Below are 27,542 nucleotides of genomic sequence, written 5' to 3'. Positions count from 1 at the left end.
TTATCAGAAAATTAGAAACCGACAAAACTACTCCAACCGATATAACAGTTCATGCAAACAGGGGCTCGTAGACAATAGAAAAATTGGAATTACTGAAAAAACACACAGAGACAAGAATGAAAACAATAATATTGCAAGATGGGACAAACAGCTTTCTCAAATTCGAACGCAAACCCAGAGATGTATTTGAACAATACAAACATCCGGTCAAATTATGTCGGGAAAAATTCAATCATTAAAGACAAATTTTACCTGATGACAGTAATCCCGATGAAAAATACCAGCGCGAATATGTCAAAAAATAGGATGTATGATGAGTTCATTGACTTAATCAAAACTTACTACGAAAATGATCCTGATATCTATAATTTGGATTGCAACAAATTGATTAAAGAGATTGGGGCAAAAACAGATACCATTGGTCGCTAAATTGATTTAACGGACTACGAGAACAGCGAGTGCAATAAACTGTATCACGACAATGTTCACCTAAATTATCGAAGTGTGATTCCTTTGTTAAAAACCATATAATGCGAATTCTATTGGACACCTCCAATGGTCTGATCTCAAAAACCCGAGAGACACATCCTACTTATGCCAATACGACAAACACTTTCATCTCTAACACTTCAAGCTACAAAAAAATGTCGTCGAGATACCCTCTTTTAAACAGAGAGTACTCTAACACCTCATAGGCATATCCATACAACAACAATGCTTTCTATAGATATTCACCATATCAACGTGAGCTATGTTGAGGTCAGAAATGAGTAGAAAAACATGAAACCCTTCAACAATCAACAATATTTTTTCGTTTTGGTTTCCTTGCTGCTGTTTGAGGCCTTTCTTCGTCCCGCGTCTCTGTCAGCAGTGGGGCGACCACTTTGGGCACATCTAAATTGCAAAAAAGTTCTATACATCAAAAATTAAATGCCTTGCTCTACGACGTAGCGCTTTGATTATGTTTAAGAAATTTTTAAGTAGTTATATTCTATTTGGCTTATTCATTTACCTGTTAAATTTTGGTGATGTTGAAAGTAATCCTGGGCCACTGCTAAACTATGAAAATTTCCTCTCCAAACATCAAAAATTTAAAGATCCATTATGTTTCTTTCAATTAAATTGCCGGAGTTCAGTCAATTAAAGATAACAACTGAAAAAGATGTTAAGAGATTGCTCAAACAAAACTGTATTTGTTTTTACGGAAACATTGTTGACTACTGAAGATGATATTAAGCTATGATGCATAGACAGCATTTAAAATTCTTGCTTTAGATGTGTCCGAATATCTAAAAAGTCAAAGGGGGTGGTGTAATGCTGCTAATCCCCAAAAATTTCAATCAAAAAAACCGTAATGATTTTCCAAAAACGGGCAAAGACTTCGAAACACTTTGGGTTGAGCTCGTTCTGCCCTACAAAAAAATTTCCTTCACTACTTGTGAATGTTTCATATAATCCTGTAAAATCTAAAACTGACATCTTTCTCGAAGAATTAGCATTACAAATAGAGTATGGAATAACAAAAAAGCAAAAAAAAACTATTACTTGGTGATTTCAATATAAATTACCTTAACCACAACGAAAGAAACAAATTGGACACAATTCTCGTACCTTATGGTCTATCAGTGGTCAACAAACACCTACAAGGGGGAAAAATCTGATTGATTTTGTAATCAAAGACGATGAGCTGCCTCATTCCAATGTTTTTACGCTTGAATCACCCCTTACTTCGGACCACAAAATTATTGCAATGATAACGGATGTAACTAAAAAAAAGCAGCCTCCAAGCAGAAAATTAACCTTCGACAAATCAAAATTTTGTAAAAATTTATACCTACAAGACCTGAAACCAATTGATTGAGATGTTCTTTACACGGCATCTGACGCTGAAGACTTGTATCGTATCCTTAAGAAAATTTTAACTAAAGTGATCCACTACCATGCCCCTCCTAAAACAGTCTTCTTACGGACTGAAAAATCCAAAATTAAACTAGATAAAGAATTCATAAAGAGCATCTCTAAAAAAGCAGATTCGGAAAAAAACAAAGTGGAATATTATAAATGACTCAAGAAACTCTACTAAGTTCTCCCAAAATATCTTTTACCTCAAAAACTGTTTTGATGATATTGTTACTGATATCTACAACATGGCTCAATGGCTCAATTTTCTAAATTAGGTGATTACATTGCAAGCGCTTGTATTTTTTTCCCACCAACCATAGGTCATATCAAAACAATTTTGATTTTAGATTCGTAACCACAAAAGAAGTCTTACTGACTCTAAAAAATTTAAACCCAAAAAAGCCATCAGGTCCTTCAGATATCCCATCATGGGCCCTTAAAGATGGGTTTTTCTTTTTAGCTGATCCAATTAAATTGCTTATCAACCAATTTTTAGCTGAAGGAAAATTTACTGAAGATCTTAAAAAGGCTGTTGTTACTCCAATTTTCAAAAAGGAGAAAAAACACTTTGCCTGAGAACTACAGACCAATATCAATTACAAGCTCACTAGCAAAAGTTTTTGAGCATTTGCTTCGTGAGCAAACTTCAGAATATCTCTAAAAGTTTGGGCTGCTTTCTATTACTCAATTTGGTTTTCTTAACAAAGTCTCAACGATTGATGCTCTCCTTTACTGTACTGAAACTATAAGGTACCATTTAAATAAAAATAAATTTATCACTGCAGCTCTACTAGATCTCTCTAAAGCTTTCAATTCCATAAATCGCAAGATCCTTCTTCATAAACTGCATGACTTAGGATTTTTCAAAAATGCGTTAAACATAATAGAAAGTTATCTATCAAACAGGCTACAAAAAACCATAGTGAATCACGTGGAATCCGATTGGATTGGGTTATATCAAGGTGTCCCACAGGGAACAATTTTGGGTCCCCTTCTTTTTAACCTGTACATTAATGACTTGAACAAACAAATACTTGCTAAAACAAAAATAATTCAATACGCCGATGACACTATTATTCGTACATACAACACGGACCTAAATTTAGCAACATAAAATTTTGAAAAATCCTTCAAAAATATATCTGAATATTACGAAAGACACCGTCTAATGCTCAATCACTCAAAAACTCAATTTATTACATTCTAAAAAAATCCAAACTAGAAGAAGCCAAAAGAAACAATCTGTTATTTGGTACTTACAAAATACCAAACGTCAATTGCGTAAAATACCTCGGTATATATCTTGATTTTACATTAAATTTTCAAGAAGAATTAAAACACGTGTTACGGAAAATCGCTACAGGGGTAAAAACAATAAAACGTATTTCACGCCCGTTCCCTAAAAAGACAAGACTACTAATTCTGTACGCTTTAGTGATAAGTCTTTTACACTACTCAGGCCTTTTACTGGCCAGCTCAAAAAACAATTGCTTTACTACTTTGGAGAAACAATTAAGCTGGGCTGTAAACATGTGCTTCAATCGCAAAAAAAACTACAGTTCTTCTGAACTAAAACTAAAACATCAAATTCTGCAAATAAAAAAATTTTTCTTGGAATTCTAAGTACTAAATTATTTTATGAAACTTACCAGTAACCAGCTTCCGATTTTCGAAAAACTATATATACCAACATCAAATCTACGGTACAGCCAGCGACCCAAAAATGAGTGCTTCAACCACAAAATAAACTCATCTGCACTAGAAAACTCTTTCCTGAATATCGGCTCAACCCTTCATGATAAATTTTTTAACGTGAGTTTTTAAAAATATAATTGAAATGGATGCAAGACCAATAGTTCTAGAGAAACATCTTAAAATATTTTTATTTCATTTATTTAAACAAAACTCGAATAATGCGTCGTACGGCAAGGCGTCAAGGAAAAGTTTTAAGTTTTCATAGTACCACTGTCTCAATTTAAACCGTGATATATTTAATTTATTTCTTTTATTCTCTGACCTACACTGCCCATTTAGTTGTTTTGCTGTTAATAACTTAATGGGAATTCAATGTTTTTTTCGTTATCTCAGACTGACTGAGAGCAGTGCAGTCTGCAACAAATGTTTTTGAAAAATATATGGTGAGGTGGGGGGGGGGGGTGCCAGCTCATTAATCTCTAAAACGAAAAGAAAGGAGCAGCTTATTGTGATAGCAGTTGCTTTTCCTGTTGTTATTGTGCTTTGAAATAAGTACTAACTATGAAAAAAGTTAAACTCCGCTGAGAAACAGAAGCGAATGTTTATTTTGGCTTGTGCTTTAGAATTATTCAATAATATTTTTGAGTCATTCCCATTGTAGCCCCCACGAACTTATAGCCCCCCGTTATGGTATAATTTTCATGATTGGGGCTCTGGGATTTATGACCACTAAGCTGGGGGTGGGGGAGGGGGTGTTAAAATAAGAAAGACCCATGTTTTTAGTTGAAGCAAAGTAACGTTTTTCAGTTCATAAAAAGCGCAATTAACGTTCCTGGCAAATAATTGACTGCTATAAACTTCAGTTAGCGAAAGTTTTTAGTTAAACAATTTTGTTGTAAACATTGAAAAGCAGCTAAATTTGCACATAACTGCTTTTAATTTAAAACTCTCACATGAAAAGGCTGTTCAATTTAAATTCCTCTAATTTTCCATTGTTAAGCTCTGGAAAAACAATAGCTTTCAATTACCAGTAGGCGGTAACATTAAGTCAAAATGTGCCAAAATCCAAAATTGATATCCAAAATTTATAAAAAATGGTTGCCAAATTAATCCAAAAACATAAATGTTTAAGTGTTTCGCTCCAGGTGATTTGAACCTTAATCCAACGTTTAAGCTGTCCCCAAATAATAAATTTTTTATTCTCTCTCGTCGACTTTGCTGAAAGAAAACCATGAAAATGAATAAAAATACAGCAAAAAACGTCAATAATTTCTTTAAAAAATGAAACCTATAAAAGAGAACACGTTTTAGCGTTTGAGTGTCGCATTTAAAAAAGCAGGCTTGAATTATGGTACAAGATTATTGGCTAAACATCAAATTTTTACGTCTATTTTACAATGGAAGGTATCAAAAATGGATAATATTTACAATAATGACGGCATATTTGATACGCTAAACAACACAGCTGTTTTTTTAAATAGATAAAACAAAACCGTTTCCATCTTATAAATAATGCTCATACAAAAGCAACATGGAAATATTGCATCCAGCTAATCAAATATTATTTTTCCAATATCTGCAAAAACTGGATAAGTTTATCATTTTGCTTGGAAGCAGGAAAAATAAACAACGGTTCAGTTTTCAACGCTGAATAAGTTCAAATATTTTGTAAGATGTTTTTTTTTTCATTTGGTGTGGTGTACCATGACATATACATAGTTACCGTCAAGATAATTTAATTATTGATATTTCCTTAAAAAAATTTCTGTTCGGATTTAAATCAATGCTGTTTTATCATTCTGTCAACAATTTTTTTTCGAAATTTATTGTTTACATTACCATACAAAAAAAACATACAAATTAAACTTTCACCTTCATTAAATCATTCCTATATTCCATCATTTCTAACAACAATTTTTTCGTAAATTTGTTGCTGTTGTTGTTGTTGTTGTTTACTTTTGTACGGCACATATAATCGATGGCCACCATCAAAATTTGCATTGAGAAGTGTTCAGATTCGAGACCTAAATTGAAGTGCGTATCATTGTTGAAAAAACAAAGACGAATTTGAATTTTATGGTCTGTTAAACTACAATCAAGACAAACAGAAACCAAATTGAAAACAATCAACGTTTATCTATTTTTCATCAGCGAATTCTCAACAAGCGCTTTTGGATGTGCGTGTTTATTACAATTTAGCAAAAAAATGAAACAAAAACAAATGCGAATAACGCATAGTAATACATATGTTGTAATTTATCTAATTACTCAAACAATTTTTACTGCTTTGATTTATTAATTTTAGTCTACCGTTCGTTAACTGGAATCGATTATCATTTTGGCGTCGAAATTAGAAGCGCACACCTGTACTGAACTCCAAGTACGAATCAAAACTGGACAATTCTAAATAAAATTCCTCATCAGTACTGATTAGCGCACAGATTCATGTCAATTTTCTTACCTGCCAGACGTTCGTTCATAATGATTTTGTAATTGTCATTCTGATTTTTTAACTGCCAGACTGGGGCCAATTATGATTTTACAATGCCCACACTTGCACCAATTCTGATTTTTCACCTGCCAGACTTGCGCTAATTCTGATTTTTCACTTGCCAGATTGGGGTCAATTCCGATTTGTGTGAAATATTTTAATCATTCTTCAATTAAATGTTATCGATAACTGCAATTGATTGAAGAAAAGCGAAAAATGAAATAAAATAAAAATTACCTGTCCTGCCAAAGTTTGAAAATTAGCAAAAATGAGAATATTTATTGTTTTTGACAAGGACAGACACGCGGTTGATATAAATGACGGCCAGACAGTTAAAGAAATTCTGGACCACTTACAGAAAAAGTTGCGAATGAACTTTAACGTTGACGCTCAACAGAAGAAATACTTGACCCTCGAAATCCAGGGTTCAGAACTGAAAAATGATTGGATTGTGACTGACCTGGGGTTCGAACCAGGGACCACTTTTAAGTGTTACCTGAAAGAGGAAGAGCAACCGAGTTTGAGAATCTATCTGTCGTTTTCGGGTGATACGATTCCAATTTTTGATGATATTGATTTTTACCATGAACAAGTATCGGATGTGAGGACTGTTATTCAAAGCCACACAGGTAAGGATCAACTTTATTGTCTTTTTAAAGAAATGTTGGAAGTTTCAATTTGCAATAAAAATGTTTATTGAAAAAATGTTGTTCAAATCAGAAACTAGACACTTAAAAAAATTTTGATACAAAATTAAGCTTCCTTGTTTACTGTGCGAAAAATTTTCAGTATATGCAACTACTAAATGCCCATTTTAAATATGTTATGGTAGTTAAATCATGAAAAATGTTCAGATGGAGCTTAGTAATTTACGCCTTCATGATACGAAATGAAGCTTCCATATTAACTGTGCGAAACACTTTTTGGCAATTTCAACTGCTAAAATGCCAATTTTACATAAGTTATGGTAGTAAATTAATCATGAAAATGGTTCAGAAAAGTCTTTCAACGCCGGTTTTTATAATATATAATAATATAATAATACTTTGGTTCCTGCGTAATCGCAGCGGAACAGCATTAGGCTACAGCGGCCCGTTTTCAGCTGCCCTTTTTCTTATTATTTTCTGAAAAAAATTGCTCGCTTTCAAAGCTCGTTTCCATTTTTGTTTTAATTACATTCTTAAAATGCACTGTACTGACGAATTTTTTCAAATAGTTTGTTAAGAAAAGCCTTGATATGTGACGAGTTTTAGAGAGGCAGCAAAACAATTAATTCTCAGAAAATTAAAGGAAAAACAACTTTGGTTTTTTTGGCTAAACCTAGGACAACAAAGAAAGAAAACCCTGAGAATGCTATTCCTGTTTTGTTTATGAAAAATATACGTTAACCACGGTTTTTCGGTTCCCGGGATTATGATTAAAAAAGAGGGAAAAAACTCAATTGCAACAGATGAGCATAAAGTTTAGAAAAACAAATTGACAGTAATTTTCAAAGGTTTAAGTTTATGCAATGAGTTTTGAATTGGAGACCAACTATTGAAAAGTGAATTTAACTTTCGGAGAAAATTCAACTAAAATAATGACTCAGGTAATCGGGAAAATGTTTCTCAAATTTTCTTTTTCCCTCATCAAAAAATTGCAAAATGCCCATTGATCAGGTTATGCCTCAAAGATTTATGCATCTCATGGCTTATTTTTTTAACGTGGAGATATTCATCATTGTTTACGCACCTTTAATCAAATATTCTTAAAATGTGAACGCCAGGTTTTTTTTCATTGTATCTTTGTTAATTGAAAATTCGAACTAGAAATTTCAGGCTAAATTGTAGGAAGAGAAAAAGTTATGCCAAACACTGCTGCGATCTATTTTTTTCTTAAATAAATCTGCGCAATAGGAATAAGAAAATCTGCAGATTTAAAGATCCGTATATTTACATAGAACAGGGCATTAGGGAATTATCTACACCCTACAAACGATGCAGCTCACAGTGCTCCTATTGCGCAGCTTAAAAAATTTTTAATAATCAAAGTAGTCAAGAAAGGGTTTGAATACTAAGGACCATACAAAAGTTCAAAGTAGTTGAATGTAACCAAAACAATATAAGAATGAGAAAATATTTTTTCTCATTCAACTACTATCCGTGAGGCAAAAAATTTGTTTTTGTAAACTTTAGAAAGTGTTGCAATTACAGAAATAAGAAAAATTTTTTGTAATACCAGAAAATTATGATTGAGGCAACTTGTGAGAAAATTGTCAGTCAACAACTTTCAACCATTTTGTCAGAAGTTTTAGAAATACTGCAAACATAAGTTGGAACTGAATGATGATAACTGATGTCAAATCAATTTTGATTTAAATTGTTTTGAAAGTGATTTATAGGCATATCATTGCAGGATTCATCTCCTTATAGCTATCTACTGTTTCGTTACGATCATTAAATGTCCGACTGTTATCTATTCGTTCAATCATTTTTGAAAAAAAAGACAGAAATTTTATTCGAGCCGCTTTCTTTTTTTATTCAGACACTTTTTGATTTTTATGAGAGCATACCAGACTAGCACATAAGGTATCAAATATAAAGCTCTCAGCGTCCAAGAAAACACTGCAAGAAAACTTCAGTAATTTTGCTCTTTTTTTGGAAAAAATTAAATCGGGCCACAATTCAATTACAAAAAAAAGAGATTTTTTTAAGAAAAATATTTCGAAACAATTTGATCAGCATTTTAATTTGAACCACTTTTCTGTTCCTTTTAGAACAACCTGAAAATTTGAGAAACTAAAGGAAGAAGAGGAAAATTGTTTGTAATGTGTCAAAGTTGGTTAATTCTTGATAATTTTTTGACAAAAAAATCACTAAAGTTTTGTATTTGACACATATCGAGCTTTAAAAAGTAAGAATAAGTGCGTGTTCGAAGCGCAATTTTTTCCTCTTGTTCCATGATGTGAATTTAAAAAGTCAGTTGCATAAACTTCAGTAGCCTAACCATAATTAAAAATACTTTTCACTTAAATACACTTCTTTCATAATTTTGAGAAATTTGGAAATATGTTTTCGAACGATATCTTTTGTCAAAATGAGCTTTTTCTCTTTTTTAATCGCGGATATCAATGATACCATTTTTCTTGAGAATTTTTTTTATTGTAGGAAAATTATTCTGAATACTAATTAACATCAGTACGAGCAAATTTTTGGGCAATTTTACGATCAGAGTTTGAGCATAAATTAAAACACTTCTGCTCTTGAGGAAGTATATTTTTCAGCTTTTCTAAGATATTTGGATGAAAATAAAAGCGAGGATAGATTTACAAAAAAACAAAGATGTTCAAACTCAATCCCAACCCTGTGCAAAGACCAGCGCTAACAGATCCAAGATCTTGAAAAGATACACAACAAGACTTGCCAGATCTTACCAGATCTTGGCGTGGTGAATGTGGGTTGACGCACTGGTAATTTTTATTAGTTTTTTCTTCTGACTAGTAAAAGTGCCTTGATCGCAATATGCTTTGAATATTGATTTGGATGTGTGTTTAAGTTATTCAAACCCGTTTTATGTAAAATTGAACTATCAAAAGGTTTTTTTTTTAAAAACTTGTCAAATTTATACAATCGATAGTCAAACAAATTCATGTTGGCGCAGGCAAACCAGTTGAAATTTTTTGTCTTTATTTTAATTCCGCCCTTAATGCCAACTCTTTTCAATTATTTTTTTATGTTTTAAAAAAACTTTTGTGTAGCAGTAGCAATATAAAAAATGTTTAGTTAGAACGCAGGGGATCAGGGAAAAATGTGAACTTTCCCTCAGCTGCCAGGAAAAATTCCTGTCCCAAGAAATTTTGCAGCTTAATAGTTGGCCGAGCTTTCAATGTCAATTGATCACTCTAGTGTAAATGCAATTCCACAGGAAAATGCAAAACTCGGAATAAAAATTCTTTCAGAAGTACGAAAAAGTCAAGCCCAGTTGACGTTTTATAATATCAGACAGCTACATTGTTTCCTTTTTGTTATGATTGTTCCTTTCATCAACCAATAATATTTGCCCCTCACTAATACTGTTCACATAAAGCTTAAAGGTTCTGATATGGTTGGAAGAATAAAGAAGAAGAAAATTTAGAAAAAAGTTTACAATCCTTCTTGTTGATATAAATATTTTGCTGAGATTTAGAAATACAGTTTCTTAAATTTACTTTGATAGCAGCTATATTAGGAAAAGGAAACAATAGCGAACTTTACCAGAAATAGAAGGGTTTTCGACCAAGTTAGCCAAAAGTAACTACTTGTCAAAAAATTGTCTTAACTTGCACATGTTAAGGATGAAACGTTTTTTTTTAGTTTTTCTCTTCAATTAATTTTAGCCTTCAATATCAATTCTTTGCAAATGATCTTTTATTAAAAATGTCTATTAGCTTTTTAATTTATCAGTAGGTAAATATTAGCAGTTTAGTCAGAAAATTGTTGTAAATTACTTATGCTCCGACAAATTTAAAAGCGGTTAATCAAATTCTTTTAAAGTTAACACTTTAAGTTGATTGCTTTTGCATTAATCCACTATTGGAACTTTTGAAATTGCTCTAGCATACACGTTATCTGTGGATCATAAAAAATTGAAAAAACGAACTTCTGGGTGAATAAATATGAGAAATTTTTTTAAAATTTTGTTTCACTCTTTTTCATCCATCTTTGCCTTTCATATAAAAATAAATTAATCTGTTATCTATCGGTTTTCCTATATTTAACTCCATTTTCTGCCTCCTAACGCTTTTCGAATTGCAAAATTGTTAAATTCAAGTTTCAGCTTTTGGGTTGCTGCACTTCACAAAACGTTTGTACTACTGAAGGGGTACGTTTGTACTACAATTTAAAATAAGTTCATAGTCGATGCAGGAGTAGATGGGGTTGTTTATTTCTCTTTATTATATGTTGATATTGTTAGCATTTTAGGTATTCCAGTGTCTGCATTCAAGCTTGTGTGTGACAAGAACAAGAAGCAGTTGTTTGATGGCATGACTTTGTACGACTATGAAGTGAGACACGGAGACATTCTCAATTTGGAAACTTGGGATGGGTGGGGGCCATTGCTGCATGCAGCATTGATGGACCTGCCTCACAAGGTTGAAAACAGTTTTTTAATGAATAAAGTAATTGAATTAATCAAGCTGGGGTCTCAATATAGTCAGGTCAATTGAAGGCAATAATTAGGAATATCGAATCAAAGCGGGTTGGGATGTTAATCTTGCCAGATTTTCTGCAGGTCTTGCAAGATTTACATCAGTCCTGCAAAAATCTTGCTAGATTAACTTATACATCTTGCAAGTTTTTTTTTGCATGCTTAGCATCAAAAATGGAACCGATGGAGACAAAAAAGAAGAAAAAAGCTCAAAATTACGAAAAAAACTGCAAGAATGCCAAAGAAAAGATGGACAAGCATATGACGCAAGGAAAATTTTCCAACATTTTTTCCATAATAACCTAGGGTTATCGTAATGCAGGGATGAAATCCCCCTTGCCAGAATCTTGCAAGATCTTGAATGATTAACAGCCGGTCCGGGCCATGGAAACCATATATTGTGTACCCAATTATATCCAGAGTTCTGCTTCGACAGGGAGATAACTCGACTTTTTCACGCTACAATTCCTCCCATTTGTATTTGAAAGTTTTGTTTTGTATCCGTTTTCAATCTTTCCACTCATTTGTTGAGATGTTAGTATTGGAGCACAGAAAAGAACTTAGAAAATATCTTAGACCTTAGAAACTTAACTTATGTTAAAAGACTCAGAAAGAAATGTTTATAATTTCTTGTTAGATTGTAAACGTATTTAAGACGTTAAGGAAGGTTTTCAATATCAATTATTCAAGATACCTAGACTGTAACAGTAACAGTTCGGTTGTCTAAGGCAACATGAGGATAGATAATTTTCAACCAACAGTAGAACAAAGTCCTGAAATAAGTTTTTCATTTGTTTTTCTCGGTGGTTTTTTTTAGTCTGAGAGAGAACTTAATGCCCTCCGGGCTTTACTTGTTTATACCGATTTTGAGCACAAAATTTAGAAACATCAGACGAAAAACCGGTGCAAAAAAATTGCATTAAAAACAGCACTAATATAAATGCTTCAATTTTCGTTTGAGAGAAATGTCACTTAAGCCTTAATGTAGCTGTAAGAATTCAAAACAGTCTACCAAATTCAAGTTTCCAATTCAATCTTTTTTTATAGTCAACGTCATAAGTTCGTATAAAGCAACGTATAAGTATTGGCGAACATAGCAACAAGTGGTTTTTTAGACGGCAATTTTTGATGCTCATTTGGCCGGTATTTTGTCTGATAACGCATTAGTTCAATGCCAGTCACCATTTTGTACCAATGAATCCAAAAACCCGAAAATTATTGAGCCGAATCATGTCTTATTTGATAGGTCTTATGATTAGATTTACTTGAAATTATGTTAATTGCACTTTTTCCGAGCTTTGTACGTAAATCGGAACGATTTCTATGCATATTTAAATACTTGAATCTGATTGGTTAATATTCTCTCGCTTAGATTTATTTAGTTACTAACATCCTCCGGCCCAGAAGAAGATGCTGGGAGAATGGGTACTAATTTCACAAGCGGGCGAACGAGCGATCCGGAGGACGTGCGCAATAAGGCGGAGCGTGCGACACTGTCGGAACCGTAACGAAGTTCAGTGATCCGAGCAGTGGGGTAGTAACCCCTTGGGTTGGTCTCTTCAACTACCCAAACCAAATCACCGGTCTTAAGGTGATGCTCGGCAGGCGTCTGCCACTTGGAACGTCGGTTTAGCGCCGGTACATATTCTTTGATCCAACGAGACCAAATAGCGTTAGCGTAAGACTGCGCGCGGGCGTAACGCTTACGGTGATCAAACTCATCTACACCAATGATGGAAGGAAGACTACGTGCTTGGTTACCGAAGAGAAAGTGATTAGGTGTTAATGCGCCTAGGTCGGACGGATCGGCGCTTACGGGCGTTAACGGACGTGAATTAAGTGCATGTTCGACCAGACAAAAAGTGGTACTTAAAACATCATCTGTGAGGCGACGTGTTCCAAGGATTGTGTAAAGTACGCGCTTGAAACTACGTACTAGCCTCTCCCAGATGCCACCTTGGTGTGGCGCACTGGGCGGATTGAACCTCCACTTAATGCCTTTGTGGGCAAGTTCGACGGCGATGTTGATGGTATTCCACTTCTCGATATTCTCGCGTAGTTCTTTTTCCGCGCCAACAAAGTTAGTGCCATTGTCTGACCAAATGATGGCAGGTGTACCTCGACGGGAGACAAAACGCTCCACTCCCATTACACACGAACTGGCGTCCATGGACGGAACAATTTCAACATGAACGGCACGAGTAGTTAAGCATGTGAAGAGGAAACCCCACCTCTTCTCGGTAGTCCTACGCACAGTAACGTAAAACGGGCCGAAGTAGTCGACCCCGGTGTTCGTGAAGGGAGGAGACTGGTATGCGAGTCTTTCTACTGGGAGGTCAGCCATGATGGGTTGAATAGTGGCAGCGCGGAACATCCTGCACGTAAGGCAGTTAGATTTAATGGAACGTAGTGAGGAGCGTAATTTAAGGATGGTATAACGTTCTTGTACTTTTGCCCGCAGGTAATCAATACCCTGATGATGATGTTTAACGTGGGTGTGCCTGAGGAACAGCTTTACAAATGCATGGCGTGCGTCCAGAACGATAGGGTGTTTTACATCAAAGTCAACTTCGACCAACCGCTTGATGCGGCCTGCCGATCGGATTAGACGGTTTGGCCCAATAAAGGGAGAAAACGGGGCAATACGGCTACTCCGTTTAACGGGTTTGTTTTCGAGAAGATCTTTTCTCTCTGCATTGAATGACTCCCCTTGCACAAGATACTGGAGATGACTCTCGGCTTCGTCAAGCTCCGTGGGGTCTATGATGAGAAGGTAACATGCTACCATCGACGCATGTTACATTCGTGAGAAGGTAACATGCTACCATCGACGTTACGGTAACATTCGTGAGAAGGTAACAAGCGGCGGAGTGCGTACGCTGTTATCCGTAGCAACTTCTGATAAGAACTATACTTATCGGAGGGAATTAGTTGCGGGGGCGGTTCCTTAGTTGACTTGGTTACGGATGCGGCCAATGATGTATTGGTTTCGTCAGTTTCCTTAGTTACTATACCAAGTTTGATGTTTTTAACTACTTCGATGCTTGGTTCGAACGGGAATTCCTTGGTTCTTAAGAAATCTGGACCCCTCACCCAGCTACTTGATTGCAAAACCTCAGCGGACATACCACGAGTACCGGCATCTGCTGGATTATCGCTTGAGGCAACGTGGTTCCATTCGTCAACGCTAGTGTGTTCTAAAATCTCGCATACGCGGTTTGCAACAAATATTGGCTGCTTGCTTGTGGAGTTGAGCCACTGCAAGACAGTAGTGCTGTCGGTCCACATATAAACTTTGTTGACATGCACAGTAAGGGCTCGACAGATATCTTGTTTCAACCCAGCGGAGAGTAAAGCAGCTTGCAGCTCTAGCTTTGGAATTGTCATCACCTTCATAGGTGCTACACGAGCTTTACCCAGGACAGAAGCAAGCTCTGTTTTTGGCCCACTAGAAGTGTTTACTTCAGCTCGGAGAAATGCAACAGCGCTGAAGACCTCTTGGGAACTATCGCCAAACATGTGTAGTTCCAGGTGTTTAAAGTTTCCCGAAAAGTAGCTCCTCGGTATAGTGATTTCTGCAAGCTTGGGTAGTTCTATACTCCATTCGAGGAACCTTTCAACAGTGTCTTTTGGTAATTCTTCATCCCAGTGCTGCCCGCTGACACGTCAGATGTCCTTTAGTAACAATCGGGCACCAACAGTAAATGGTGCCACTAGGCCGATGGGATCAAATACCTTAGACACTAGGCTCAATACCAAGCATTGTGTTAAAGACTTAGTTACTGTACTGGAGGTACCCCGACTCACAACTAGAGTATCATTGTTGTGATCCCATTTCAACCCAAGCACGTGCGAAGAATCCTCCTTAGATGAGGCAATTAATTTTGGTTCAGTAGACTGAGTTGACCCATCAATTCGATCAGCCAGATTTGGTACGTTGCTTACAAACTTAGTAAGCTTGAACCCACCTAGATGGAGAAGATGTACCAACTCCTTCGATCTTTTGAGAGCCCTCTCAGGTGACTACACCGAATCCAAGTAATCGTCCATGTAGAAGTTTTCTAGGACGGCTTTGGTTGCTTCCGGGTACTGATTAACATTGTCTCGGGCCGTGCGTTGCAGTGCATAGTTAGCGCATGTGGGCGAGTCTTTAGCTCCGAATATATGGCGCGTGTATTGATACACTACAACATTTGTTGTGGGGTCCTCCCGCCACAAAAAACGCAGTGATGGTTGGTCCCAATCAGGGACACCCACTTGGAGGAACATACCATCGATATCTGCGGACACGGCAAATTGATGTTGACGGAACCTAAGTAGTACATGGATTAGGTTTTGGAGCAGGTCGGGGCCAGTGAGCAAAGATTTATTCAAAGAAGTACCGTGGAATTTTGCTGCACCATTTAATACCCTACGCACTTTCCCCGGTTTGTTCGGATTGATTACGGGATGATGTGGTAGGTACCACTCTTTATCCGACCGCTGCTCGACCTTGTGAGAATCAGGGACTGTAATCAAGTAACTTTTTTCCAAGTCTTCACGGATGCTATTAGCATAATTTTCTTTCAATGATGTATCTCTGGAGAGCCGCTTTTCGAGAGACTTGAGCTGTACCAGTGCCGAAAAGTAGTTATTTGGGAGCTGGATGTTGTCATCAGCCCATAACATACCGACATCGTATCTTTGGCCGTTATGGAAAGTTGTTGTTTCAAGTATTTCCTGCGCGCGAGCATCCGCTGCGGATCGTGGGTCAACTTGCTTGAACGCGCCGTACGATTCCATATCATACCAAGATTTAACCTGACAAGCTAATTCAAAATCCTGTTCAATACTGGCTTTGAAACACACCGAGACTAAACTTAAACTTGACGGGAGTGGGCCACTTAAAACCCAACCTATGGGCAAGCGGACAGCGAACGGTGAGCACTTTTTGTCGGCTGAAAAATACTCTAACGGGCGGATGGCATGGTAGACATCCTGTCCAAGTATCATCTCAATTTCTCCATAACTATATCTTACTGGATCTAGGACTGCCAGATCTGGGTACGTTTCTTGCATGGACTTGACGTCAATGATGTCGGAACCTACGTTTAATGTTTCCCTCACGTAGGGACGAACAGTGAATGCTTCGAAGTCTTGATCTTTATGAGGTGTCACAGTCAATTGAACCACCTTTGTGTCTATGAGTTCTTCCGTGTTTATACCCTTGACGGTCAGTTTTAATGCGGTACCCTGCAAACCGAGTCTAGCTGCGAGACTATCGGACACCCAAGAGTTACTGCAAGCGGTATCGCATAAAACCAACGCCGTAGTACTAGTACCAGAAGAATTAGTAACTTTCAGTTCCGTGACCTGGAGGAGGCCTTTGACATCCGTCACGGAAGACAAAGTGGTTGTTTTGCTTGGTTGCTGTTGACCAGTAGATGGCCTACTTGTACCTGCGTTCGACTTCGAAGTATCGATGTTGTTGTTTGTTGAGGGTTTAGCTGGAAAAACCCTTTCAGCTCCATGAAGTAGCGTGTTATGGGAGCTGTTGCAACCATCTTTCCTACATTTACGGGGACTTGGGCATTGCCTAAACATGTGTTTATCACGCAAACAAGTGAAACAGAGCTTTGCCTCAGCCACGACCTTGGCTCTCTGTGTGGGGGTCTTTTCCTTAAAGACACGGCATTCCCACAACCAGTGGCTGCCTTTGCATACAATGCAACTAGAGATTGATGTTGACGGAGATCTCTGTTGCGGCTTAGGGTTACTCTTCTGTTGCGTATTTGCAGCAAATGCCTTTGAAGCAACTTTTGATCTTGTTACTGAGTTGTTGGTATCCTCGGTCCTTGCTTTAGTTGCGGTATTCTTCATTAAATCGTGCGCTTCGGCCTTCTCTTCTAACCAATCGTTGAAATCAAGAAAAGTAGGTTTCACCCAATGCATTTTGACCGTGAAGAGTGACCATGACTCCTTCATGTTGGGTGGTAGCTTCTGTACGGCAGTGTTGAGAAGCGCAGCACTCTTTAAATCCGAATCGTATGACAGCGATTTAAATACCCCGACAAGACTTGAAATACACCCCGAGTAGTTAATGATGTTATCGCTATTGTGCATCTTCAGTGGTGGAAAGCTGTTGAGTTTGTCCACATGTGCACTTACAACCGCCTGTGGTTGGCCAAATTTACGTTCTAAGGTCCTCAGTGCGTCTTTGTACATTGCGCCGCAGTAGGCGAACTCAGCTATAGCTGTTTTAGCTTTACCTGTTACGAGGGTCTTAAGGTATGTCAATTTTACATCATCAGTTAAGGACTGAGAGTCAATTGCGCTTTTAAATTGACCATACCATTCGTGCCACTGTAGAGGATCCCCACAGTATTGTGACAACTTCCATTCGGGTAGTGGGTCATTCCTCTTGCTAGATAAGGCGTCAGTGAATGCCTTAATCAAGCTTGCATTTTCAGATGCTGGCGCTGGAGGCGTGGGATGCGGTGGGCCACCCCAACACAATGGTATCGGGGCAGTATGCCCATATGTGGGCTGTAAAACTGGCGTGACAAAAGGTGGCGCTATGTTAGTAGTTGTACTAAAGGGGTTAACAGGGATGCTACAAGTTGCTACGTTGTTGCTATTTGGATTATGTTGTGCACTCATTTGCAAGATGGGATGGCTGATAGTGGGGTTAGCTGTGCTTTGGTGTAGGTACGTTTGAACATTTTTATAGACGGTAGCATTATTTGTCGCCTGGTTTACGTTTGGGGGTTTATTCTGAGGAAAACTCCACAAGTTTAGGTCAAGGTTACAGTTCTGGGGAGGTCTTTGTTCTGTTGGACACGGTACCAGGCGGGTTTGAGGTGAATGGACAATGTTTTGTTGTGGAATGTTGGGGACGTGTAAGTATGCTGTTGCGCTCGCTGGAATTGGCGACGGAACCATGGGAGGCTGAGGATTATATAATTGTTGAGGCGGGAATACAGGAGGCGGGTTCACGAGTGGATTTAGAAGTGGAGGTACATTTTGCGTGGAATGGGCAATAGGGATTTGTGTTTGGTGTGGAATATTACTTTGAGGTGGATTCTGTTGTTGCGGAACATGAGGCATCGACATATGTAATTGACAAGGCACACTGGAGCTCTTCGGACCCAAGAACTGATTTACCTGTGGGTTTTTTGAAAAATCAGGTACGAAAATGGAGTTCATTGGTGCCATAACGGGTGTTGGTGGCCGGGGAGGTTGCATAGGTGGTTGAGGTGATGGGAGTGCGACATTTTGTACGTCGACTGGTACTTGGTACACTTGGTTCACCTTACCACTGCCTGAGGGACTATGTGCTTGCTCGACTCTTTGATCAGTGAGTGGTTGCTGCAGTTGAGCCTGGAGGTATTCCCGATACAACGCTTCTTGCTGAGCAACAGAAATTGCAACTCCTGGCCGGGTGTACTGAGAAAGCATTTCAAGATGATGTAAGTTATCGGCAACATTACTTGGGTTTTATGGAGGATTACTAGGGGAAATATCCTTAACAGGAGGGTCGGCGGTTGCTGAACCAGGACGAGAAAAGTTTAACTCACTTGAATTACCTGCTGGAAACGAATTTACCCAATCCTGAACAAGTCCCTGACTTCTATCTGATCCCCTATCTTTAAACAAATTCAGTTCACTTGCGTGGTGACTAAACAATGAATGATTATCCGTTAAATCAGCCTCATCTAATTTAGCTGCTGCAACACGCTGGCGGTGGTCTTCCTCCAATTCTCGAAGTGCCATCTGTTCCATTTGTATTTCAAGCTCCTTTTTTCTCACGGCAATTTCGTGTTTTTGCTTAGCGAGGCGCATGTCAGCTTGTTCTTGTTTCTCGGCCTCTTCGCGTTTTAGTTTTGCCATTAGAAATTCATGTTTACGCTGGCTAGACATTGATGATGTTGTCCGGCGTGAACTTCTCTTAGATTGCCCTTGAGGATTAACGTCCTCACATACGGTGTCTCGGTCAGCAACTGAGTCAATATAGCTTCTAGCCGCAAGCAAGAATTTATCATTGTTCTTGGTTACATCATCCAACCATTGCTCAAGGACAGGGTAAATTGAATCTGGGTCCTCCGCTTTACTGGCTAAGTCAAACAGTTCTTCATTCTTCTGCACTAGTTTACTGAAAACATCCTTCAACTTAGAAACCAAGCGTTCAACTTTAACCCTCCTGTCTTGACGATCTATGGCATCTGTGATGTCCTTATGGATGTTACATAACTCAGATTCTAGATTAGATCTTGCATTAAAGAGTTTTTTCAATTTTTCTTGCTGTTCGGCCATGATATTGAAATGGCTAATTTATCAATGAAGAGTACTTTCAGCCAAACACGTGGAATGAGGGTTATACCGAACCCAAATGACGACGACTTGATAATCAAGACGTCGAAGAGCAGAAAAGAAGTTACCGAGTAAAGAATTACTCGGCGAAAGTGAGTAAGAAATTATAGAGTGCGTCTAACGTGCTTGAAAGCAACGTAAGACTAAACAGGGACACAGGCAACCGGGGAAAGAGGACTGAGTGGACGAAGCACGACAAAACGGGGAACGAGGCGGACGGCGCGGGAAGGACGGGCGAACGGCGCGCAACGCAACAGGGAACGGAACTGGCGAAAACGCGGGTAGTAAACGGGCGACGCAACGGACGGGACGGAAACGCTGAACGAGCGACGCACGAAGAAACGAGACGGGCAAATCGGAGGCGTTGAGCGAGTAGCGCGCAACGAAACGGAAAGGCGGGTCGGAACGGGCGGGAGACGATTACGCAGCGAGCGGGGAGGTCGAGAACCACTATGCTAGCAGACCACAGCAACAAACTCAACCAAACAAACTAGCCGTAACTCCAGAACAAACTTAAGTCACACCCTAGGTAGAAGGAGAGATGCTACTGCAAGAGACAAACTAGCACAAGTCATCATGAGGCTTAACATATGAAAATAACAAACTAAATTACGGCAAATAGTAGTATACTAAAAGGATGAAAAGAGCAAGAAAATTACTAGCCGTAACTCCAGAACAAACTTAAGTCACACCCTAGCAATAATCAAACCTAAACAACCGATCAGCATACCAACAGTATTATACAAACTACAGCAAATATTAATTAATATCCAGCGCTTTTGTAGTCTATGAAAGCTGGAAAAGTGAAGAAACAATCTAGCCGTAACTCGAAAATAAACTTAAGTCACACCCTAGAAGTCAAAAGACCAAACCAACTAACAAGCATACAGTTACACGCAAACATACAGCAGCAAAAATTAATGTACTACAACAGGAAGGCTAGTAAATTAGTAAAGTCGAAAAGTCAAAGGACAATCCAGCCGTAACTCGAGAATAAACTTAAGTCACACCCTAGAAAGCTATAAGACCTAAAAAACAAACAAGCATACTAGCTTACTCAACATACTACAGCAAAGACAACAACATACTTCATCACATATGACATACTTCATCGAAAATCGGAAAAGTAGTGAAGAAAACGAAAAGCGAAGTTTTGGGAGAGCGACGTTATTGGAAAAAAAATGGAACACGGAGAATTGGAAAGATAAAGAACGAAAAGAACGCGGACGAAAAACGGTATATAAATGAGCGACGAGAAAAATTATGGGAATTCGGTGATTTTTTTGTAGGCCGGAGGTTGTGAAAATTTTCACAACTTTTTCTGTGTAATAAGTTTCACTCAATTAACGAACCTTCTAGTTGAAAAATCATAATTATGACAAATTTGTCAGAATTTTGTGCTTCGGTCCAATTTTTTCAAGTTCTGGTCAATTTTTTGCAAATTCTTGATTACGGAACGGTAATCCAGTAAACTGGATGGTTTTAAGCTCGAAAATACGGTTTATCAATATTTGGGATTAATTTTCTGAAGTTTTTAGAAGTCCATCAAAATTGACCAAAAATTTTCAAAATTGGACAATTTAGCATAATTTTTTCTCTATTTTTTCACTATCAGATGTTATTATTTAATATACGAACCGACTTGATCACTTTTTACAAATTTTCGACAATTCGACTAAAAATTTTCAGAATCGATTTTTTTTCGTCTGAAAAATTATGTTTGTGGGGGGGGGGGGGGTTATGGTGACCGGTTATCTAAATAGCGTAATTCTTACAAATTTCCCTTTAAAAATTACGGAGCTCTTAAGATTTCCGCGCTGAAAACCGCGGAACTCCTAATTTAGGATTTCCGCGTTGAAAATCACGGAATTCTTAAGGTTTCCGTATCGAAAATCACGGAATTCTTAGGGGTTGGAGTTTGCCGTCTAAAGTAACTTTAAAATCAATTTAAGACTGGCAAAATTTGAGAAAAAAATTAGGTCCGTCTTACAGTTTTTTTTGTCAACTGAGGATGTCATAACGTCACACCACGTGTATTTAGTTCCGGCCGACAAGGCAGTTGTGTCGTGTAGGGTCCAACCAGAAGTGGCTACGACATGCGTTGATAGCTGTCGGTTGTTGGTCAGGTTTTTGATACTGTATGCCTCTATTCTCCTCTCTTGCGCCCACTTGAACTGAATTGTGGTGGTCGAGCCCTCAGTAAATTGTTGACTTCCGACTGTGAAAGTAAATTGTCGTAATCTTCAAGAGTGGCCGCACCTTTGATCATAGACACAGGAACCATCGGATATGTGTACCCGGAATAGTCGTATTGCCTCTTTAGAGGGCTGGGACCTCTGCTTTCAGATGACACTTACCAAGAGTAGGCCGAACCAGGAACCATGTCCGTAAATATGAAGGAGAGCTGCATACTGAATGGAGCGGCACCAAAATGTAGCTGTAAGAATTCAAAAGAGTCTACCAAATTCAAGTTTCCGATTCAATCTTTTTTTTATAGTCAACGTCATAAGTTCGTATAAAGCAACGTATAAGTATTGGCGAACATAGCAACAAGTGGTTTGTTAGACGGCAATTTCTGATGCTCATTTGGCCGGTATTTTGTCTGATAACGCATTAGTTCAATGCCAGTCACCATTTTGTACCAATGAATCCAAAAACCCGAAAATTATTGAGCCGAATCATGTCTTATTTGATAGGTCTTATGATTAGATTTACTTGAAATTATGTTAATTGCACTTTTTCCGAGCTTTGTACGTAAATTGGAACGATTTCTATGCATATTTAAATACTTGAATCTGATTGGTTAATATTCTCTCGCTTAGATTTATTTAGTTACTAACACTTAACGATTTGCAAACGTTTACAAGAACTTGATTTGCAGAGATAAAAATTGGGTTTTTTGAAATTTTATTCTAAATTTGTGAAAAAATAAATCAAGAGATGCACAATACTCTTGAAATTTGGAATTCCTATACCAAATAATCTCACTTGCAAAGTATGTATATTGCCTTTTTCTCAATAAATTGTTGAACAACTTTTAAGGTGCACAAGTTCCTTGTATCGGAGGATGACCCAATGATAGCCCGATTCCAAGCAAGAGTGGCATTGTCTATTGCAGCACATTACGGACTCATTGACTTGGCCTCAAAACTGGCAATTTTCCAAAATTAAACCAAAATCTGATTTTCCTAGCAAAATTGTAACAATTGGGTTGCTTGCAAAATTTTCAAATCAAGATTTTATTCTCAATTTTATACTGGATAAAGTTCAATTTTTCTGGAGTATACGTTACTTGATTTTGGGGGAATCTCTGGAACTTCTGAATTTCTGGCAATGACGTAATTCCTAATGTAACAACCCAACTGTGGCATTAGCTAACTCCATATACTGCTAAAGATTTAGAGCTTAGAGGACTCGAACCTACTTTCTCCAGAACCGCGATCAAGCATGCTACCGTTGCACCAAAACTCTACTGAAGTAGCAACTGTGATAGCTTGATATACCACAAACTGGGCTATAACACTAAGATCAAAATTAGAGAGGTAACATTTGCACCGTTATATGGGCGTGGAAATTTGCCACGAGCACAAAAATTGAAGCTCTTTTTTAGTTTCTTATCTGTGTTCAAAAGAGAAAAATCATCAAGAATATCATCAGATATCAAAATTGAAACACGAAACGCGCACATTCAAAGTGGCGAAGGTTCATGGAAGTCAAGCTTTTGGTTAAGTAAATAGAAACTTCAGGCATTTTACATTTCAGCAGACTTTCGGCATTTTAAAATATGCATGCGAGAGTTTTTAATTTGATTTCTGGTGATATAATTGATAATATCTATTTTTCTAAACAAAGATCTGCAACTAGAAAAGCGCCCGGTCCGAGTTCACATTGTTTCAGTGCTAAATCATACTATTTTTTATTCTGTAGTTTAATCTGTCAGTTGTCATGATCATGCCAAATTTTATAATGATCAGAGCAAACAACAAAGATAGCCTGGTTTCTTTGGTTTTTTTCTGATCTACATGCCGAAATTATACTGTGGCATAACTTCGAAAATAATATTAACCATAAAAAGGTCTCAGAAAAAAATTCATCTTTGAGGCAGTCTGATTCAACTATGACAATAAACTAAAAAAAATTTTTCAATCCAATAAAAATTTTTTAGTCCAGTTATTTATAACATATGCGTTGAAATATTGTGAGATTTGCTATTCTTAGCGGTGAATTCTTTTCATTCACCGCTTTCAACGCTAAAAATTGCAATACTTACATATTTTTATCGCATTCACCGCCGTTACTACTATATTAGCGTTTTTAACGTTTACACCTCGACCCGGGGAAAGATGCAAAGAATTTGACTGAAATAAAACAAACCAGAGCCAAAACTAGAGTTCAAATAATTTATATAGCATGTTACCAAGTAGAAATTAGCACATAACGGTGCGAGAATTACCACTTTGCTTTCGAATTAAGTCTGTACCGTCCTTTGAAATATGTCACGTTTTCTTGGTCAATCGCCCTAATCTTTTTTAGGATCCAAATTTTACATGGGTGATTTTGTTTCGTCTTCTGGAATTTCTTCTCATTTGAATCTCATTCTCATCTTTGAATTCATTTGATGAATAACAAAATCTGCGCTTTTTGAATCTTTTTTGTATCTCTTGGCTTTTTACGTGTAAATTTTAGGGAAAGAAACCTGGTTAAAAAATTGACTGCAACCGTTTAATAAACAAAATTTTTTCGAACATTACTGGTTATTCGACTTTTTTTATTTTTCCCTCTATAGCCCCTTTATCTAGTGGTCATATAGCATAAAACTCCCGCACCTTATTTCCGTAAATATACCATAATGGGGGCTTATTTTTTTTTTGGGGGGGGGGGGGGGGAACTGAAACGGGAAAGAACTCTCTTCTTGCCGCCAGAGCTTATTTTCTGAAATACTCCTACAAATCTTTTAAGTTCATGCAAATCTTGAAGTTTTCTTATCCTTAACTTTCAAAATTTTAACAAGTTAGGGATAAGATAGGACTCAGGGCAGGGCACTTTCGGCTATTTGTGAGCGCTTTTTAAACTCTTTTCGAGCCAATTTTCTCCAAAAAGATATTCTGGGGAGAAAAAGTTAAAAAAGTTAATTCATGCAAGATTTTGCAAGAGAGTTAATCTTGCAAGATCTTGTAAGAGAGAGTTAATTTTGCAAGATTCTTGCAAGAATCTTGCAAGATTGACGTTTGTTTCCAAATCGGGAAGTCAGGTTTTGTTTCATAGGGTTTTTTGTTGTTTTCCCAGGTAATTGGAATGGGCGTCCGGCCGGATATCCCGATCGGAACCCACCCAGCGACCCAATGGTGCGTGGGGGACCGTTCCCACGTCGAGACCCAAAAAGCCCCAATTCACGTAGCCGCAGAACGTGATCAACTTGCCTTTCTCAAATTAATCATAGCCCACAATGTAACATACTGCGTCGCTAGGGATGGAAAACAACTCACAGCTTTGAGTGTCGCTTTGAGGAAAAATAACAGGAAAAGTGCATCCTTGTTGATTACAAAAGCGTGGAGTAAACAACCGCCCTCTAGTGAAATAACGTTTCCTTTACCGATTTATACGAAGCTGAAAAGTTGGTGTGAGTTGGCGAAAGATGAGATTTTTACAATGTACAGTGGAGAAAAATCGTCAGCAAAATCTAGAAAATGGTGAGTAATTTTTCTCGGCTGTTGCAAAAACTCATTGCTAGTAAATAGGCAACTTTCAATATTTTCTATTTCACCCAATCGGTTTTGTATTTATTAAAAATAATTCCAACTAAGACTAATTTTTCAGACAGCTCTTTTATTACTACTATGCAACACAAGAAAGGAAAAACTAACATATTCAAAAAAGTATATTAAATCGAATTTCAACGCATTTGCTAAAATTTGGTGGTAGTTCGCTGTACACCAAAGTCATATGCTTGATTCGAAGCTAAAAAAAACTGATGTTTTTGGAAACCGCAATAAAAAATTTTGAATTTTTTTGTAAATCTTTCATTCCTTAACGTTTTCCTAAATGTTCAATAATTTGGTTAAAATCAAAGCGTAAATTTGTGGGGGTTTTCTAAATTGACGACCAGTTCTAACTTTTCCGGCAAATTGCGAAAACTTTGTTGTTGTTTTCGCAGGTATCACAAAACAAAAGCCAACATGAACCTTGTCGGTCAACCATTACTTTTGGAAGGATTTTCAGAAGACATTATGCAATCCAAACTCACCCGATCAAAAACTATCAAAAGTTACGATTTCAACTACAGGGCCGCAACTGCCCAACCCAGAGCTCGGCTACCAGCCATTAGGATTGAAACGCCGCCATTGGTCAAACGAGAGCGAATCAAATATGAGGCACGAAAGTCGGGAATAGCCACTCACGACATTCCGAACATTCTAGAAGCTGCTTTGAGCGACTTTAGAAAACCGCATACAGAACCAAGGCCGAATTTATCCCGGCGAAAAAGTCGTTTTTTCGACGCCGCAAGTTTTATAAGACGCGAAAATACAAACATAACCTTTGAATCAAATACGAAATTTGCAGATACGACTTTCGATTCGTTAAACTCGAACGACGAAACGGGCAAAAAGCAACGACCAATGAGCGTAATTTCACGACTTTCAACCCGCAATAGCGATCGACAGATTTTACTACCACCCCAAGCTAACAAAGCCCACATAAGTCGGCCCCCCGTTTTTGACGCTAATGGGGGTGCTACCCACGACGCTTTATACCAGACTATTAATGCAGTTGAAAGAAAAATGGGACAAAGTTTAAGAGAAAAAGCGATTGAGAGCTTAAATATTGCTTCGACGTTTAAAAAGAAAGCGTGGCTCCATCAAATTAATTTGGCGAATAATTTGTCGAGAAATGCTATACAGAGACCAATCACACAGTCTAAATAAACAAAAAAAGACAAATGGGACATTTTCGCTCGGTTGCAATTAATCGAAAATGTTTGGCGCATTTTAAATGGTTGATTAGCCAGTAATTTCTATTAGAATTTTTTTTCCGTTACTTCAATATTAACAAGACTTGAAGAAATGTGAGAGAAAATGTTCCAAATTATTAACGAAGCTGAATTTAGTTTTATTAGAAACTGACAACTTGGTAAAAAATGACGAATTGATGAACTCTGTAAAAATTTTTGACAAACAAACAAATGAATTTTACAAAAAAAAAGGAACTAATGAGTCACTATTTTTATATTCCTTAATTTACAATATTCGATTTGCTTGTGCAGTAAATGAGTGCCTTTTCAAACCCGATCGTGCTTAATTTGCTTATTTTGAATTGAATTTCATATAATCGTAATTTCTTCCATCCTTTTTTTAAAACATGAAAATGACACCGGGGTAGAAGTTTCTTTGATTTCATATGATATTTGGCGGTTGATTTGTTAGTACGAAGCAAGCATGAAACCAAAGAAATACACAATCCATGTACGACTATGAAGAAGTTATATATGTTCTCGGAGGTTGGTGGCAGAGTAAATCAACGCTGAATCAGTATAGAGACATTCTGTCTTTTTAGGATGACCAGTACTCTGTTCATGTCCCAAATTACGCGGGTCAGTCTTTATTTTGGAAAAATATTATGCTCAGCTTAACTCCCGCCAACATAGTTTGATTTATATGGGATTCGAACTTCCGCGTGGGTAACATTTTAACTTGTAACATTTTATTTGCGTAGCTGAGCTGAGTAATCACTGAGCTAAATAGGCTTTGTGGTAATTGCCTAAAACTATCTTATATATAAGTAGTGTGTATACTACTATAGTAATTACCAGTTATAAGATACAAATGTATGACATTACTGTGCTCTAATTTAATTTTGGGGTATGCGTAACTTTCAGACTGTACAGGATAATAATAGTCTGGGCTAACTCTATGATCTTAATTAAATCATAATAAAGAAGAGT

The 27,542-nt window shown here is 37.4% G+C and overlaps 1 protein-coding gene across 1 annotated transcript; it reads left to right on the top strand.

Annotated features, from left to right (window-relative positions):
* Positions 1–5,313: 5,313 nt before the first annotated feature.
* Positions 5,314–26,581, top strand: LOC142346025 (protein ANKUB1-like). The gene is made up of 4 exons (XM_075398505.1): positions 5,314–6,717; positions 11,029–11,198; positions 24,890–25,293; positions 25,758–26,581. The coding sequence occupies exons 1-4, from the start codon at positions 6,357–6,359 to the stop codon at positions 26,524–26,526; spliced, it is 1,704 nt and encodes a 567-aa protein (XP_075254620.1). The 5' UTR covers positions 5,314–6,356; the 3' UTR covers positions 26,527–26,581.
* Positions 26,582–27,542: the final 961 nt, after the last annotated feature.

Source organism: Convolutriloba macropyga, chromosome 9 (assembly GCF_964194025.1).
Source record: "Convolutriloba macropyga chromosome 9, txConMacr16.3, whole genome shotgun sequence".
NCBI lineage: Eukaryota > Metazoa > Xenacoelomorpha > Acoela > Convolutidae > Convolutriloba > Convolutriloba macropyga.
The sequence above is the reverse complement of the archived record's forward strand: the minus strand, read 5'-3'. Positions and strand labels throughout refer to the sequence as shown.

What these genes read in the sequence shown, in the direction of transcription:
- LOC142346025 (XM_075398505.1), top strand. Translation starts at nt 6,357, where the DNA reads ATGAGAATATTTATTGTTTTTGACAAGGACAGACACGCGGTTGATATA. An exon ending in TGTTATTCAAAGCCACACAG is followed by an intron (nt 6,718 to 11,028) that starts GTAAGGATCAAC and finishes TTAGCATTTTAG; the next exon opens with GTATTCCAGTGTCTGCATTC. An exon ending in TCAGCAAAATCTAGAAAATG is followed by an intron (nt 25,294 to 25,757) that starts GTGAGTAATTTT and finishes TTGTTTTCGCAG; the next exon opens with GTATCACAAAACAAAAGCCA.